Here is a 14,346-nt window from a genome sequence, read left to right on the forward strand (position 1 = left end):
ACTCTTTTACACTGTTGGTGGGATTGTAAACTAGTTCAACCATTATGGAAAACAGTATGGCGATTCCTCAAGGATCTAGAACTAGAAGTACCATATGACCCAGCCATCCCATTACTGGGTATATACCTAAAGGATTATAAATCATGCTGCTATAAAGACACATGCACACGTATGTTCATTGCGGCACTATTCACAAAAGGAAAGACTTGGAATCAACCCAAATGTCCATCAGTGACAGACTGGATTAAGAAAATGTGGCACATATACACCATGGAATACTATGCAGCCATAAAAAAGGATGAATTTGTGTCCTTTGTAGGGACATGGATGCAGCTGGAAACCATCATTCTCAGCAAACTATCTCAAGAACAGAAAACCAAATACCGCATGTTCTCACTCATAGGTGGGAATTGAACAATGAGATCACTTGGACTCGGGAAGGGGAACATCACACACCGGGGCCTATTATGGGGAGGGGGGAGGGGGGAGGGATTGCATTGGGAGTTATACCTGATGTAAATGACGAGCTGATGGGTGCTGACGAGTTGATGGGTGCAGCACATCAACATGGCACAAGTATACGTACGTAACAAACCAGCATGTTGTTTACATGTACCCCAGAACTTAAAGTATAATAAAAAAAGAAATCATTATATGGATACATGTAAAACATGGATGAAACTTGGTACATTATTCTAAGTGAAACAAACCAGATACAAAATGTTGTATGATTACATTTATATGAAACATCCAAGATCAGTAAATGAGACTAACCCTTGCCAGGGAATGGGGAAAGGGGACATGGGAGTGATTCCTTACTGTGTACAGGGTTTCCTTTTGGAGTGATGCAAATGTCTTGAAATAAGACAGAGGTGATGGTTACACAACACTGTGACTATATTAAATGCCACTGAATTGTACACATTAAAATTGTTAACAGTTAATTTGTGTTACATAAAATCTGTTACACTCAAAATTTGTTATTCCCACCCTCCCCAACAAAATTACACTTTAGGACACAGTCACCTATATGTGTCATATTACGTAACATCTATGCCTTTGAATCTTCTACTTTGGTGGTGCTGTCAACAAACGTTTTGATTTCCTAGCTATTAGACCATTGGCAGCATACTTAGTGTTCTACAGTATTCTTTTTATGATTAATTCCAGTGAATACAGCAAATGGCATGTTCTCTAATTCAACTGGAAAAAAATCCAAAACTATATTTTATACCACCAAGTTGATACTGAAAACTACGTTTGAGATTGTGTTTCTCTTTGCTTGTAAAACATAAACAGTATAGCAAACCAGCATCATAATAAATGGTATTCTAATGTTATAAGTTTGTACTACTATTTTGTTTGAAGTCTTAACTTACATTTCATTTTTAATATTTTGCAAATTCATGGGAAAGAGATGAAATGTAGAAATATCAGGTCTGCATCTACTGCTTGGGTTCCCATCCAGTCACTACCATGTACAAGTCATGCAACTTTGGCTGTTATTTCACCTTTCTATAACCTCAATATTTCTTTTATAAAATGGGAATGACAAAGTATTTACTTCATGAGATTGTACTGATGATTAAATGAGTTAACATTTATAAAGCAATTAGTGCCTTACACAGATAATAATTGCTATACACATGTTTATTAAGTAAAAATACAAATAAATTACTATGGTCCGTCTATAAACATTCTGTGGGAAAAACAAACAAACAAAACTTTTCATTTCCAAGAGCACAATATAGTTTATCCATCTATGAAGGTCTCCTTTCAATTTTTAGATGAATTCTTGGGCTTACAGGCAGTGGTCCTGGAAGAATTACCGTAATTTCAATAAAGTATTAGTAACAAACCTGTTGCTATGAACTCAAAAACATAAACAGGCGGCCGGGCGTGGTGGCTCAAGCCTGTAATCCCAGCACTTTGGGAGGCCGAGACGGGCGGATCACGAGGTCAGGAGATCGAGACCATCCTGGCTAACACGGTGAAACCCCATCTCTACTAAAAAATACAAAAAAATAGCCGGGCGAGGTGGCGGGCGCCTGTAGTCCCAGCTACGCGGGAGGCTGAGGCAGGAGAATGGCGTGAACCCGGGAGGCGGAGCTTGCAGTGAGCCGAGATCCGGCCACTGCACTCCAGCCTGGGCAACAGAGCAAGACTCCGTCTCAAAACAAAAACAAAAACAAAAACATAAACAGGCAACTACAAGGTGGGAGAGAAGTTAGACAAAGAAAAAAGAGGCTAACCTCATAGAAGCAGAGTTCCATTTTATAGTTCAAGGAAAGACACAATTTTTTTTTTAATAGAGACAGGATCTCACTATGTTGCTCAGACTGGTTGTAAACTCCCAGCCTCAAGTGATCCTCCCACCTCCACCTTTGAAAGTGCTGGGATTACAAGTGTAAGCCACTATGTCCAGCCAGGAAAGACATGTTAATGTGATGAATTTAAATGAGCAGTATTACAGAATACTAAGTAACTGAATAGCAGAGTCATCATATCAACTTGGATTTTTTTGCTCTAGGTTAGAACCACAAATAATAGTGCATGCATTTTAAGTAAAGCCATATGTTTCCAAAAGGCCCTGCTTCCACATAAGAATAAGCTTGAAATTTGTTTTCTTCTTGACCAAGGAATTCTTTTCTGTATCTAAGATATATTAATACTTCACATACAACAATATGTAAAACACAGTTAAACCCTTTGATGCTTTAAGTATGTTATTTGATAGGGTTGCACCAGATATATTGAAATATCATTTACTATTTACCTGAAATTCCAATTTAACTGGGCATTCTGCATTTCATCTGGCAACCCTATGTATTTGGCTGCAGGACCTTTATTTATAAACATTTGGCATAATAGAACTAAAGATTTATACAAGCTGATGGTTAACATGTCTCTGAAAGAATGTGAAATCAACTGTTACTTTGACTCCACTAACCCTAACAAAAGCTTAAGTCAGCAATGTTAGCACAAAGCACAAAATCTGGCTCTCTGATCTGCAAACTGAATATATTATTTCCCTAATATTGGACTTATAATTCCAGACACAAGTTACAATCAATATTAAATATGGCATCTCTGATGTTATAATGGGAAGCATTATAACACAACAAGAGGTATCTTTGGAAGCACTAGCAATAAAGATCAGTAAAATTATTGAGGAAATAAACTGCAATGAAAGCAAGTTCTCTATAAGACATACTGTTGAGAGACAATTCTTCATGCGTCTCTTGCATTTCTGAAAGGTTTGTGAGCAGAAACCCTGACTGTCTTTGTTACAGACTATCTTTTCAAGGATGTTCATATTAGAGAAAAGCCTGGGAAAACAGAGATATGTCTCCCTTTGGAGCAAAGAACAGGTTACAGCATTGGTGGATAAACCTTGCTATCTATTATAAAATATTTTGGATCCCTAAGTACAGAGTTTTTCTCCTGTATTGCAATCCACTAGCATAAGCCTGGCCTTTTTTATGTTGGGCTGTGGAAATCTGGGCTCAAGGAAAGAGAACAAATGATAATATTACCATTAATAAAGTCCTTTGTCTCATGTTTTCTGCTGCTATACATGAATCAATCTATGATAGGCTAACTTATTGGCATGTAATTAGGAGGGCAAAATCTCAAGATTCTTTACAGTTCTTGACACATAAAATTCAGGATGATTTCAGATTTTTTTTTTGCTTTTTATATAAGTTGTCCCACTTGATCATTCCATTTTAGTTTGAAATGACACAAACATCATTCACTTATCATAAATATTTTATCTTTTTAATTAGTATGGGGCACCTGTAATTCACACACAATAGTCTCTATGATGTAGCATGAATGCGTATGGCATATGACTATAGAAGCTCAACAAGTTTGGATGCCTTAATTTGCCAAAAATTTGAAAACCTGAAATCACTGGATCTGAATATTAAAGAATATGGTTGAACCGGTATAAAACCAATTAATTAAATTGTTCTTTTCAAGTATGGATTTACATTTCCTCTTTTTAGTCCAACTCTTTGCTTCATAATTTGCTTTCACACCTGTAAGGAGAGATTTCATATCAAGGTTTATTTCTGCGACTTAGCTCAATAGTGCTGCTTCTGAATTCGTTATCAGGCAGCCTATATACTTTATTGTAGCTAAGTCTGTCCCTATACAAACACTGAATGACCTTTAGACTACTTCAGTTCCTGTAGGCTTAGCACTGTATTCTCAGAAGAACAAGATACTTTATTAGCGAAGTTCCTCCTGAATTGCATAAATGGGAGCGAGATAACACAATATGCTACCATGGCCACAGTTTTTGTGATACACGGCAAGGCAGGGCAAGGCTTATTCCTGCTTGAGTAACATTAGGACATTCTCTTATTTTGTCTTTATTATCCTTCCATGATTCATTTAGGAATTAAAATAGGCCCTATCCTGGTGTCTGGAATGGGGTGAGAAAAGGGAAGCTCTAGGTAAAATTCCAAAGTTTATCTTTGGTATTCTAGTTTTCCACAAACCTGATTTTTGTCTTGGTCCCCTTTCTTTGTCCTTTCTTCTCAAAGTTGTGTTCACCAGCAGCTCTTTTAAGTTTACCTTCTTGTTCCTATTCCACCCAGAACAGTTTCTTTCCCATTGAATATCAAGCTATAAAGTTGCATCTAATCCTTGCAACCATTCTCTTCCCAGAACTTCCATTCAGGTGACACAAACAGAACAATTTAATGGAACTATAATATTTTTCTCTAGTAACACATAGTTAAAAAAAAAAAAAAAAAGCCCTGTCTGCTTGTGGGAACTAAATAAAAACATAAAAATTAAAAAAAAAAAAAAGAAAAAAAAGAAAAAAAAGAAAAGAAAAAACAAAAAAGAAAAAGAGAAAAAAATACCCTGAAGATTACCTTTCCCATGTAAAACTTATTTCTTGCTACTGGCCTTTACTTCTACTGGTCACTAAAAATAACCTTCGAACAGACTTTTATTTTGTGGAAGAGGTGTCAACTCTCCTCTTAGTTTTATAATGCAGGGGCTGGCAAACTACAGCCTGAGAACCAAATCTGGCCCAACACCTGTTTTTGTAAATAAAACTTTATTGAAACACAGCCACATTCACTTATTCATATACCATCCATGGCAGCTTTCATGTTACAACAGAGTTGAGTAGTTAAGACAAAAATGTGTGGCTCCCAAAGCCCAAAATGTTTACCATTTGGTCCTTAACAGAAAAAGCTGATTCTTGTTCTACAGCATAGAAAACTGGGTCGCTGGTTGTGTATTCTGACATACTTTTCAAGAAAACTTTGCCTGAGGTATTGGTATGCATTCAACTCACCTCTCTATAGAGGTGGACTGGCTTTCAAGTCTTGTCAGAGTCCTAAATTTCCAAAAAAAGAATGTCAGTGAGATCCTTTAATGCTTATCAACGTCACTTTAATTTACCCTGAAAACTGGCTACCTTTCTGATACTATTACCATAATTCATTGTTATTCAAAATCTTGGTAATGAGAAATGATGTTCATGAAAATTGCCGGAAAAAATACATTCCATTCATTATGTTATTCATTCTAAATTGCTACATTAAGATGATGCCAGAACATTAGTAAGTTGAATACAGTGATTACGCTATTTCATCCATTGTAGAATCCTTTTTATTTAGCCCTTTAGAGAAGGTGATTGATTTTTAATAAACAACTTCTAAGAAAAAGTCCTATAAAACAACAGTATTTGATATATGGATCCTATTTGCTACAATATAGCAAAAATAATGAAACAAAACAAAACACATAGGGAGAAAATTACCACCACCAAAAATTGCTTTTTTGAAAAGACAAATAAAATAACAAAGTTCTGGTGAGACAATTCAAGAAAAAAAGAGTGAAGGCACAAACAACTAGAAACTATAATAAAATCAGGAATGAAACTAGAAAACATTAGATATTGTAGATATTAAAAAGATAATTGAAGGATACTATGAACTACTTGATGTCTATAAATTAAAAAAACTTAGAATGGGCAAACTCCTCGAAAAATGTAATTTACCAAAACTGATTGAAAAAAACTGTAATATCCCCCAGTACTGTGTCATCTTAATCTAATCACTGGGAAATATAATACAAAACCAAACTGAAGAATAGTTCACAAACTTACTGGCCAATACTCTGAAAAGTCAAGGTCATGCAAAGATAAGGAATTAGTCCCGATTAAATGAGTAAAGGAACATGAAAACTGAATTCAATGTGATCCTGAATTTGATCTTGGAAAAAGTTGTTATGCAGAACATTAGTAAGATGATTGGTAAAACTTAAATATGGGCCATACATTAAATATCAGTATTGTATCAATATAAAATTTTCTAAAGTAGATCAGTGTATTGGTTAACTAAGAGAATGTCCTTATTCTTAGGATATATATGCTGAAGTACTTAATCATAAAAGAATACTATGTCTATAATTATCATATTGCTCAGGAAAAACAATGTAAGTATATATGTATGCATATTTACATGTGTATCTACCTACAAAAAAGAGGCAACAATAAAGCAAATGTGCCAAAATGCTGATTTGTGATTCTGATGAAAATTATATAGAAGTACTCTGCATTACCTTTTTTTTTTTTTTCTTTTTTTTGAGATGGAGTTTCACTCTTGTTGCCCAGGCTGGAGTACAGTGGTGTAATCTCAGCTCACTGCAACCTCCACCTCCACCACTGCCTCAGCCTCCCAAGTAGCTGGGACTACAGGCACTTGCCACCATACCTGGATACTTTCTGTATTTTTAGTAGAGATGGGGTTTCACCATGTTGGCCAGGCTGGTCTTGAACTCCTGACCTCAGGTGATCCACCTGCTTTGGCCTCCGAAAGTGCCGGGATTCCAGGTGTGAGCCACCACTCCCGGCCAACTTTTTAAAGTCTTCTGTAAGTTTCTGATTATACTTTAGAAGCTTTACAGTTTTGCCTTTCACATTTAAATCTTCAATCCACTTGGAACTGAATTTTATTTAATATTTACCACATGGATACTCAATTGTCTCAAACATCATTTATTGAAAAATCTCACTGATCCACATATGTTATGTCCAAAAATGGCTATGTCCATGTCTGGCCTTTCTCTTAGTTTCCTTCTATTCTAAAATTAGGACCTCCAGTTCATTAAAAAACAATATAAAATCAATGAAAACAATAAACCATGAATGAGAGAGGCTCTATTAGTAAAAACACATAACAAAGGACACAGAAAAGTATTAGAAATAAAGAAGAAAAAAGTAATCTTATTAGAAATGGGCAAAAGATTAGAATAGGCACTTCATATGGGGCAAACCTGCATAACCAATAATCACACAAAGCAGTGCTCAACCACATGGGTAATCAGAGAAATGCAAATTAAAGCCTCAATAATATACCATTTCACATCTATCAGTTTGGCAAAGTTTAAAAAGCTTGCCAGTATCAAGAATTGGAGAGTATGTGGAGTAACAAACTGTGCTGGTGGGAGTAAAAATTGGTACAACTCTGAAAACTGTCACATTAGCTAGTAAAATTGAAGTTATGCATACCCTATGACTCAGCAATTTCCCTCACAGGTAAGTATTTCAGATGAACTGGTATGCCAGGACATATACACAAGAATGTTCAGAGCAGTTTGGTTTGTAATAGCTACTACAAGTTAGAAGTAATCCAAGTATCTATCAACAGTAGAACAGATAAACAAACGTGGATATATTCAAATGGAGATATATTACAGCAATGATAATGAACAATCTACAGGTACTGTCAAAAAAGATGGATTAATCTTCTAATGTCTTGAGTGAAAAAGCAAGATACAGAAGAACACTACTGTACAATTTCATCTATATAGAATTCAATAACAGGTGGAAACAACCTCCACTATTTAACATGCATACATAGATAATAAAACTAAAAGAGAAGTAAGGAACTCATCATCTAAAAAAGACAGGATAGTGATTACTTCTAAGTATTAGGAAGGGTATAGTAAGTGGAAAAGACACAGAGCAAACATCTGTAGTATTGAGAGTATTCTACTTCTCGATCTGCATAATAACTGAAAGGGTGTATGCTTTTAATTATTTGATAAAATGTGCCTGTTGCATGCATTTTCTGACTTTGACTATATGTTATGTTTTATAATTAAGAAAATTTTTTTAAAAAAGGAGAAGAAATTAATGATGTTTGGAGGAACTCCTAGTATGTAAGGTAAAATCAGGGTGCATGCAGAGTATATAAGAAAAAAAGATGGAAAGATAGTTATTTAACATGTAAAATCTCTTTAGATGCTATACAATAAAATTGCATAGAAATTCCTGCATAATGTCCATACTAGGTCTACAGCTAACATATATGTGTAATGTGTGGACTGCCCCCTCCATCTTGCCAAGTTTATAATACACATTCCTTTATTAGGTCAGTGATAGAGAGAAAAAGGGAAGGAAAAGGAGAAGAGGAAGACTAAGTTTGAGATAGCTCTCTAGTTCCTGATTCCTGTCCCTAATGAAGCTTGGCTATTAATTCTTATTCTTAGGTTCCAGGGGCTATTCTGTATCATATATTTTCCTATTTTACTTACTTTTAGGTGGTTTTTCTTAGCAGCAGAGATTGTGATTGAAACAGGTCATATGCTTAACTGTATTGTTCCATTCTATTATTAATTTTGGAAGTCAAACAATAACATTATGATAAATGTCTTCTGATTTATCAATATATAGGTAAAAATCAGGTTTGTTTTCATAAAAATTTTCTAAAGGTAAATAATACTCATTAAAATGCTCTAAAATCACTTCTCTTTAACTTACCCTCAAAGTATGGTGCTCTTGTGCTAATAATATTCTTAGTTCTTCGTGTAGTGTTATAACTTCCAGAAACTGTCCCCATAAAGCCATCAAAAGTGAGCAAAGTTGTGCAAGATTCATATTGATAAGTTCTGCCAGTTCATCAGGATTCTCTATTTTCTGAAATTAAAAGAAAAAAAATTTCACTGTTTCCCGAGATTTAATATAATATACTTAAATATGTTACTGAGAATATTAATACAAAGGCAAATTTGTGATTTAAAAAAAGAAATGTGCATTTGTATGTGCATGCACATGTGTATATAGAGAGAAAGATCAATTGACAATGGTTTTTCAATTACCTGATAGTTACTGAAGCCATTTTCAACAACTTAACCAATATTTCAATATCTAAGGTGTCTTGTTAACTGAAATAATGTCAATTGTAAACTAAAATGACAAATTAGGATGCTATAGAGAATGATCAGGTTCTAACATCAAAATATTGGGAATTTTAAACACAGTATTCAAATAATGATGAGAGTTATAATTTTTTTGAAAGGTAATATATTCTTAAGATTTTTCCTCAACCAGCTAAGAAAAATACTTAAAATATCTATGACTCCTTAGAAAAAATTGAGATACTTTCTGAAGTAGTCTTTTTCTCTTACTGCTATGTTCTTAGGTTCTACTTCACTTGTGAGTAATCCTTTTACAGAGTTGTCAAACACTTATTTTTTTTTTCATTTCTAACAATTCACTCACTTGCTATTTACTGAACACATTTTAAATGCTAATGGCCTAGATTCTAGAGATACAAAGATTAATATGAGAAGTTCACGGTCTAGTGAGGAGAGAAAAGCAGGTAAACAAACTATTATAAAATACTGTTATTAGGACATGATCGGAAGATGGCCGAATAGGAATAGCTCCAGTCTGCAGCTCCCAGTGACACCAATGCAGAAGGTGGGTGATTTCTGCATTTTCAACTGAGGTACCCAGTTCATCTCATTGGGACTGGTTAGGCAGTGAGTCCAACCCACAGAGGGTGAGTAGAAGTAGGGTGGGGCGTTGCTTCACCTGGGAAGTACCAGAAGCCAGGGAACCTCCCTCTCCCAGCCAAGGAAAGCCATGAGGGCTGTGCTATCCAGCCAGATCACTATGCTTTTCCCGCAGTTTTTGCAATCTGCAGATCAGGAGGTTCCCTCATGTGCCTACACCACCAGGACCCTGGGTTACAAGCACAGAAGTGGGCAGTTGTTTGGGCAGACACTGAGCTAGCTGAAGGAGTTTTTTTCATACCCCAGTGGTGCCTGGAACCCCAGCAAGACAGAACCGTTCACTCCCCCGCAAAGGAGGCTGAAGCCAGGGAGCCAGGTGGTCTCGCTCAGCGGGTCTCACTCCCACCGAGCCCAGCAAGCTAGGAATCAATGGCTTGAAATTCTCGCTGCCAGCACAGCAGTCCGAAGTCGACTGGGGAAGATCAAGCTTGGTAAGGGAGGGGCATCTGTTATTACTGAGGCTTTAGTAGGTGGTTTTCCACTGACAGTGCTAAGGAGGCTGGAAGGTTTAGACCGGGTAGAACTCATCACAGCGCGGCAAAGCAGCTGCGGCCAGACTGCTTCTCTAGATTCCTCCTCACTGAGCAGGGCATCATTGAAGAAAGGGTAACAGCCCCAGTCAGCGGCTTACAGATAAACTCCTATCTCCCTGGGAGAGAGCCCCTAGGGGAAGGGACAGCTGTGGGTGCAGCTTCAGCGGATTTAATCATTCCTGCCTGCTGGCTCTGAAGAGAGCAGCTGATCCTGACAAGAGGGATTCTCCAAGCACAGTGCACCAGCTCTGAAAGTGACAGGGAGAATGGAACCAAGATGGAAAACACACTTCAGGATATTATCCAGGAGAACTTCCCTAACCTAGCATGACAGGCCAATATTCAAACTCAGGAAATACAGAGAACACCACTAAGATTCTCCTCAGGAAGAGCAACCCCAAGAACACATAATCTTGAGATTCTCCAAGGTTGAAATCAAGGAAAAAATGCTAAGGGCAGCCAGAGAGAAAGATCAGGTTACTACAAAGGGAAGCCCATCAGAATAATAGCAGAGCTCTCTGCAGAAACCCTATATGCCAGAAGAGAGTGGGGGCCGATATTCAACATTATCAAAAGAAAAGCATTTTCAACCCAGAATTTCATATCCAACCAAAAAGCTTCATAAGTGAAGGAAAAATAAAATCCTTTACAGACAAGGAAATGCTGAGGGATTTTGTCATCAGGCCTGTCTTACAAGAGCTCCTGAAGGAAGCAATAAATATGTAAAGGAAAACCAGTACCAGCCACTGTAAAAACACACCAAAATATAAAGACCAATGACACTATAAAGAAACTGCATTGACTAATGGGCAAAATAACCAGCTAGTATCATGATAACAAGATCAAATTAATAGGTAACAATATTAACCTTAAATGTAAATAGACTAAACGCTACAATTAAAAATACAGACTGGCAAATTGGATAAAGAGTCAAGACCCATTGGTGGGCTGTATTCAGGAGACCCATCTCATGTGCAAAGACACATATAGGCTCAAAATAAAGGGATGGAGGAATATTCACCAAGCAGGTGGAAAGCAAAAGGAAAAAAAAAAAAAAGAAAAAAAAAAGAAAAAAAAAGCAGGGGATGCAATCCTAGTCTCTGATAAAACAGATTGTAAACCAACAAAGATGAAAAAAAAGACAAAGAAGGGCATAAAGGTAAAGGGATAAATTCAACAAGAGCTAACTATCCAAAATATATATGCATCCAATACAAGAGAACCCAGATTCATAAAGCAAGTTATTAGAGACCTACAAAGAGACTTAGACTCCCACACAATAATAGTAGGAGTCTTTAACATCCCACTGTCATTATTAGAGAGATCAACGAGACAGGCAATCAACAAGGATATTCAGGACTTGAACTCAGCTCTGGACCAGGTGGACCTAGTAGACATCTACAGAACTCTTCACCCCAAATGAATAGAATATACATTCTTCTCAGTGCCACATAGCACTAAAATCGATTACATAATTGGAAGTAAAACACCCCTCAGCAACTGCAAAAGAATGGAAATCATAATAAACAGTCTCTCAGACCACAGTGCAATCAAATTATAACTCAGGATTAAGAAACTCACTCAAAGCTGTAGAACTACGTGGAAACTGAACAACCTGCTCCTGAATGACTACTGGGTAAATAACGAAATTAAGGTAGAAATAAAGAAGTTCTTTGAAACCAATGAGAACAAAGAGACAATGTACCAGAATCTCTGGGACACAGCAAAAGCAATGTTAACAGGGAAATTTACAGCACTAAATGCCCACATCAGAAAGTTGAAAAGATCTAAAATCGACACCATAACATCACAATTAAAAGAATTATAGAAGCAAGAGCAAACAAATTCAAAAGCTAGCAGAAGACAAGAAATAACTAAAATCAGAGCAGAACTGAAGGAGACAGAGACATGACAAACCTTAAAAAAAAAAAATCAATGAATCCAGGAACTGGTGTTTTTGAAAAGATAAACAAAATAGGTAGACCACTAGCCAGACTAATAAAGAAGAAAAGAGAGAAGAAACAAATAGACACAAAAAATGATAAAGGAGTATCACTACTGACCCCACAGAAATACAAACTAACATCAGAGAATACTATAAACACCTCTACACAAACGAACTAGAAAATTTGGAAGAAATGGATAAATTCCTGGACACGTACACCCTCCCAAGAGTAAACCAGGAAGATGCTGAATCCCTGAATAGGCCAATAACAAGGTCAGAAATTGAGGCAGTAATTAATAGCCTACCAACCAAAAAAACTCCAGGACCAGATGGATTCACAGCCAAATTCTACCAGAGGTACAAAGAGGGGCTAGTACTGAATTCCTTCTGAAACTATTCCAAACAATGGAAAAGTAAGGACTCCTGCCTAGCTCATTTTATGAGACCAGCATCATCCTGATACCAAAACCTGGCACAGACACAACAAAAAATGAAAATTTCAGGCCAATATCTCTGATGAACATCAATGAGAAAATCCTCAATAAAACACTGGCAAAGCTAATCCAGCAGCACATCAAAAAGATTTATCTACCACAATCAAGTCGGCTTCATCCCTGGGATGCAAGGCTGGTTCAACATATGCAAATCAATAAATGTAATCCATAAACCACATGATTATCTCAATAGATGCAGAAAAGGCCTTTGCTAAAATTTAACATCCCTTCATGTTAAAAACTCTCAATAAAGTAGGTATTGATGGAACATATCTCAAAATAATAAGAGCTATTTATGACAAACCTACAGCCAATATCATACTGAATGGGCAAAAGGGGGAAGCATTCCCTGTGAAAACCAGCACAAGACAAGAATGCCCTCACTCACACCTCCTATTCAACATAGTACTGGAAGTTCTAGCCAGGGCAATCAGGCAAGAGAAAGAAATAAAAGGTATTCAAATAGGAAGATAAATTGTTTGTCTCTGTTTGAAGATGACATGATTGTGTATTTAGAAAACCCCATCGTCTCAGCCCAAAATCTCCTTAAGCTGATAAGCAGCTTCAGCAAAGTTTCAGGACACAAAATCAATGTGCAAATATCACAAGCATTCCTATACACCAATAATAGACAGACAGCCAAGTCATGAGTGAATTGCCATTCACAATTGCTACCAAGAGAATAAAAAACCTAGGAATGCAACTTACAGGGGATGTGAAGGACCTCTTCAAGGAGAACTACAAACCACTGCTCGAGGAAATAAGAGGACACAAACAAATGGAAAAACATTCCACACTCATGGATAGGAGGAATCAATATTCTGTCTATACTGCCCAAAGTAATGTATAGATTCAATGCTATCCCCATCAAGCCACCATTGACTTTCTTCACAGAATTAGAAAAAACTACTTTAAATTTCATATGGAACCAAAAAACAGCCCATATAGCCAAGACAATCCTAAGCAAAAAAAACAAAGCTGGAGGCATACCACCACCAGACTTCAAACTATACTACAAGTCTACAGTAACCAAAACAGCATGTTACTGGTACCAAAACAGATACATAGACCAATGGAACAGAACAGAGGCCTCAGAAATATCACCATACATCTACAACCATCTGATCTTTGACAAACCTGACAAAAAGAAAAAAAAAAAAAAGCAATGGGGAAAGGATTCCCTATTTAATATATGGTGTTGGGAAAATTGGCTAGCCATATGCAGAAAACTGAGACTGGACCCCCTTCCTTACACCTTGTACAAAATTAACTCAAGATGGATTAAAGACTTAAATATAAGACCTAAAACCATAAAAACCCTACAAGAAAACCTAGGCAATGCCATTCAGGACATAGGCATGATGGGCAAAGACTTCATGACTAAAACACCAAAAGCAATGGCAACAAAAGCCAAAATTGACAAATGACATCTAATTAAACTAAAGAGCTTCTACACGGCAAAAGAAACTCTCATCAGAGTGAACAGACAACCTACAGAATGGGAGAAAATTTTTGCAATCTATCCATCTGACAAAGGGCTCAT

At 36.6% G+C, this 14,346-nt stretch overlaps 1 protein-coding gene across 4 annotated transcripts in view; it reads right to left on the reverse strand.

Annotated features, from left to right (window-relative positions):
• FAM135A (family with sequence similarity 135, member A) overlaps positions 1 to 14,346 on the reverse strand; it is a 124,204-nt gene that overhangs the window by 57,003 nt on the left and 52,855 nt on the right. For all 4 annotated transcript variants that reach the window (XM_011969389.1, XM_011969390.1, XM_011969388.1 and 1 more), the window contains one exon: positions 8,795 to 8,950. In XM_011969389.1, the coding sequence (XP_011824779.1) occupies positions 8,795 to 8,950 (156 nt within the window). The remainder of the gene's footprint in view (positions 1 to 8,794; positions 8,951 to 14,346) is intronic.

Source organism: Mandrillus leucophaeus, unplaced genomic scaffold, assembly GCF_000951045.1.
Source record: "Mandrillus leucophaeus isolate KB7577 unplaced genomic scaffold, Mleu.le_1.0 Scaffold889, whole genome shotgun sequence".
In the NCBI taxonomy this organism is placed as follows: Eukaryota; Metazoa; Chordata; class Mammalia; order Primates; family Cercopithecidae; genus Mandrillus; species Mandrillus leucophaeus.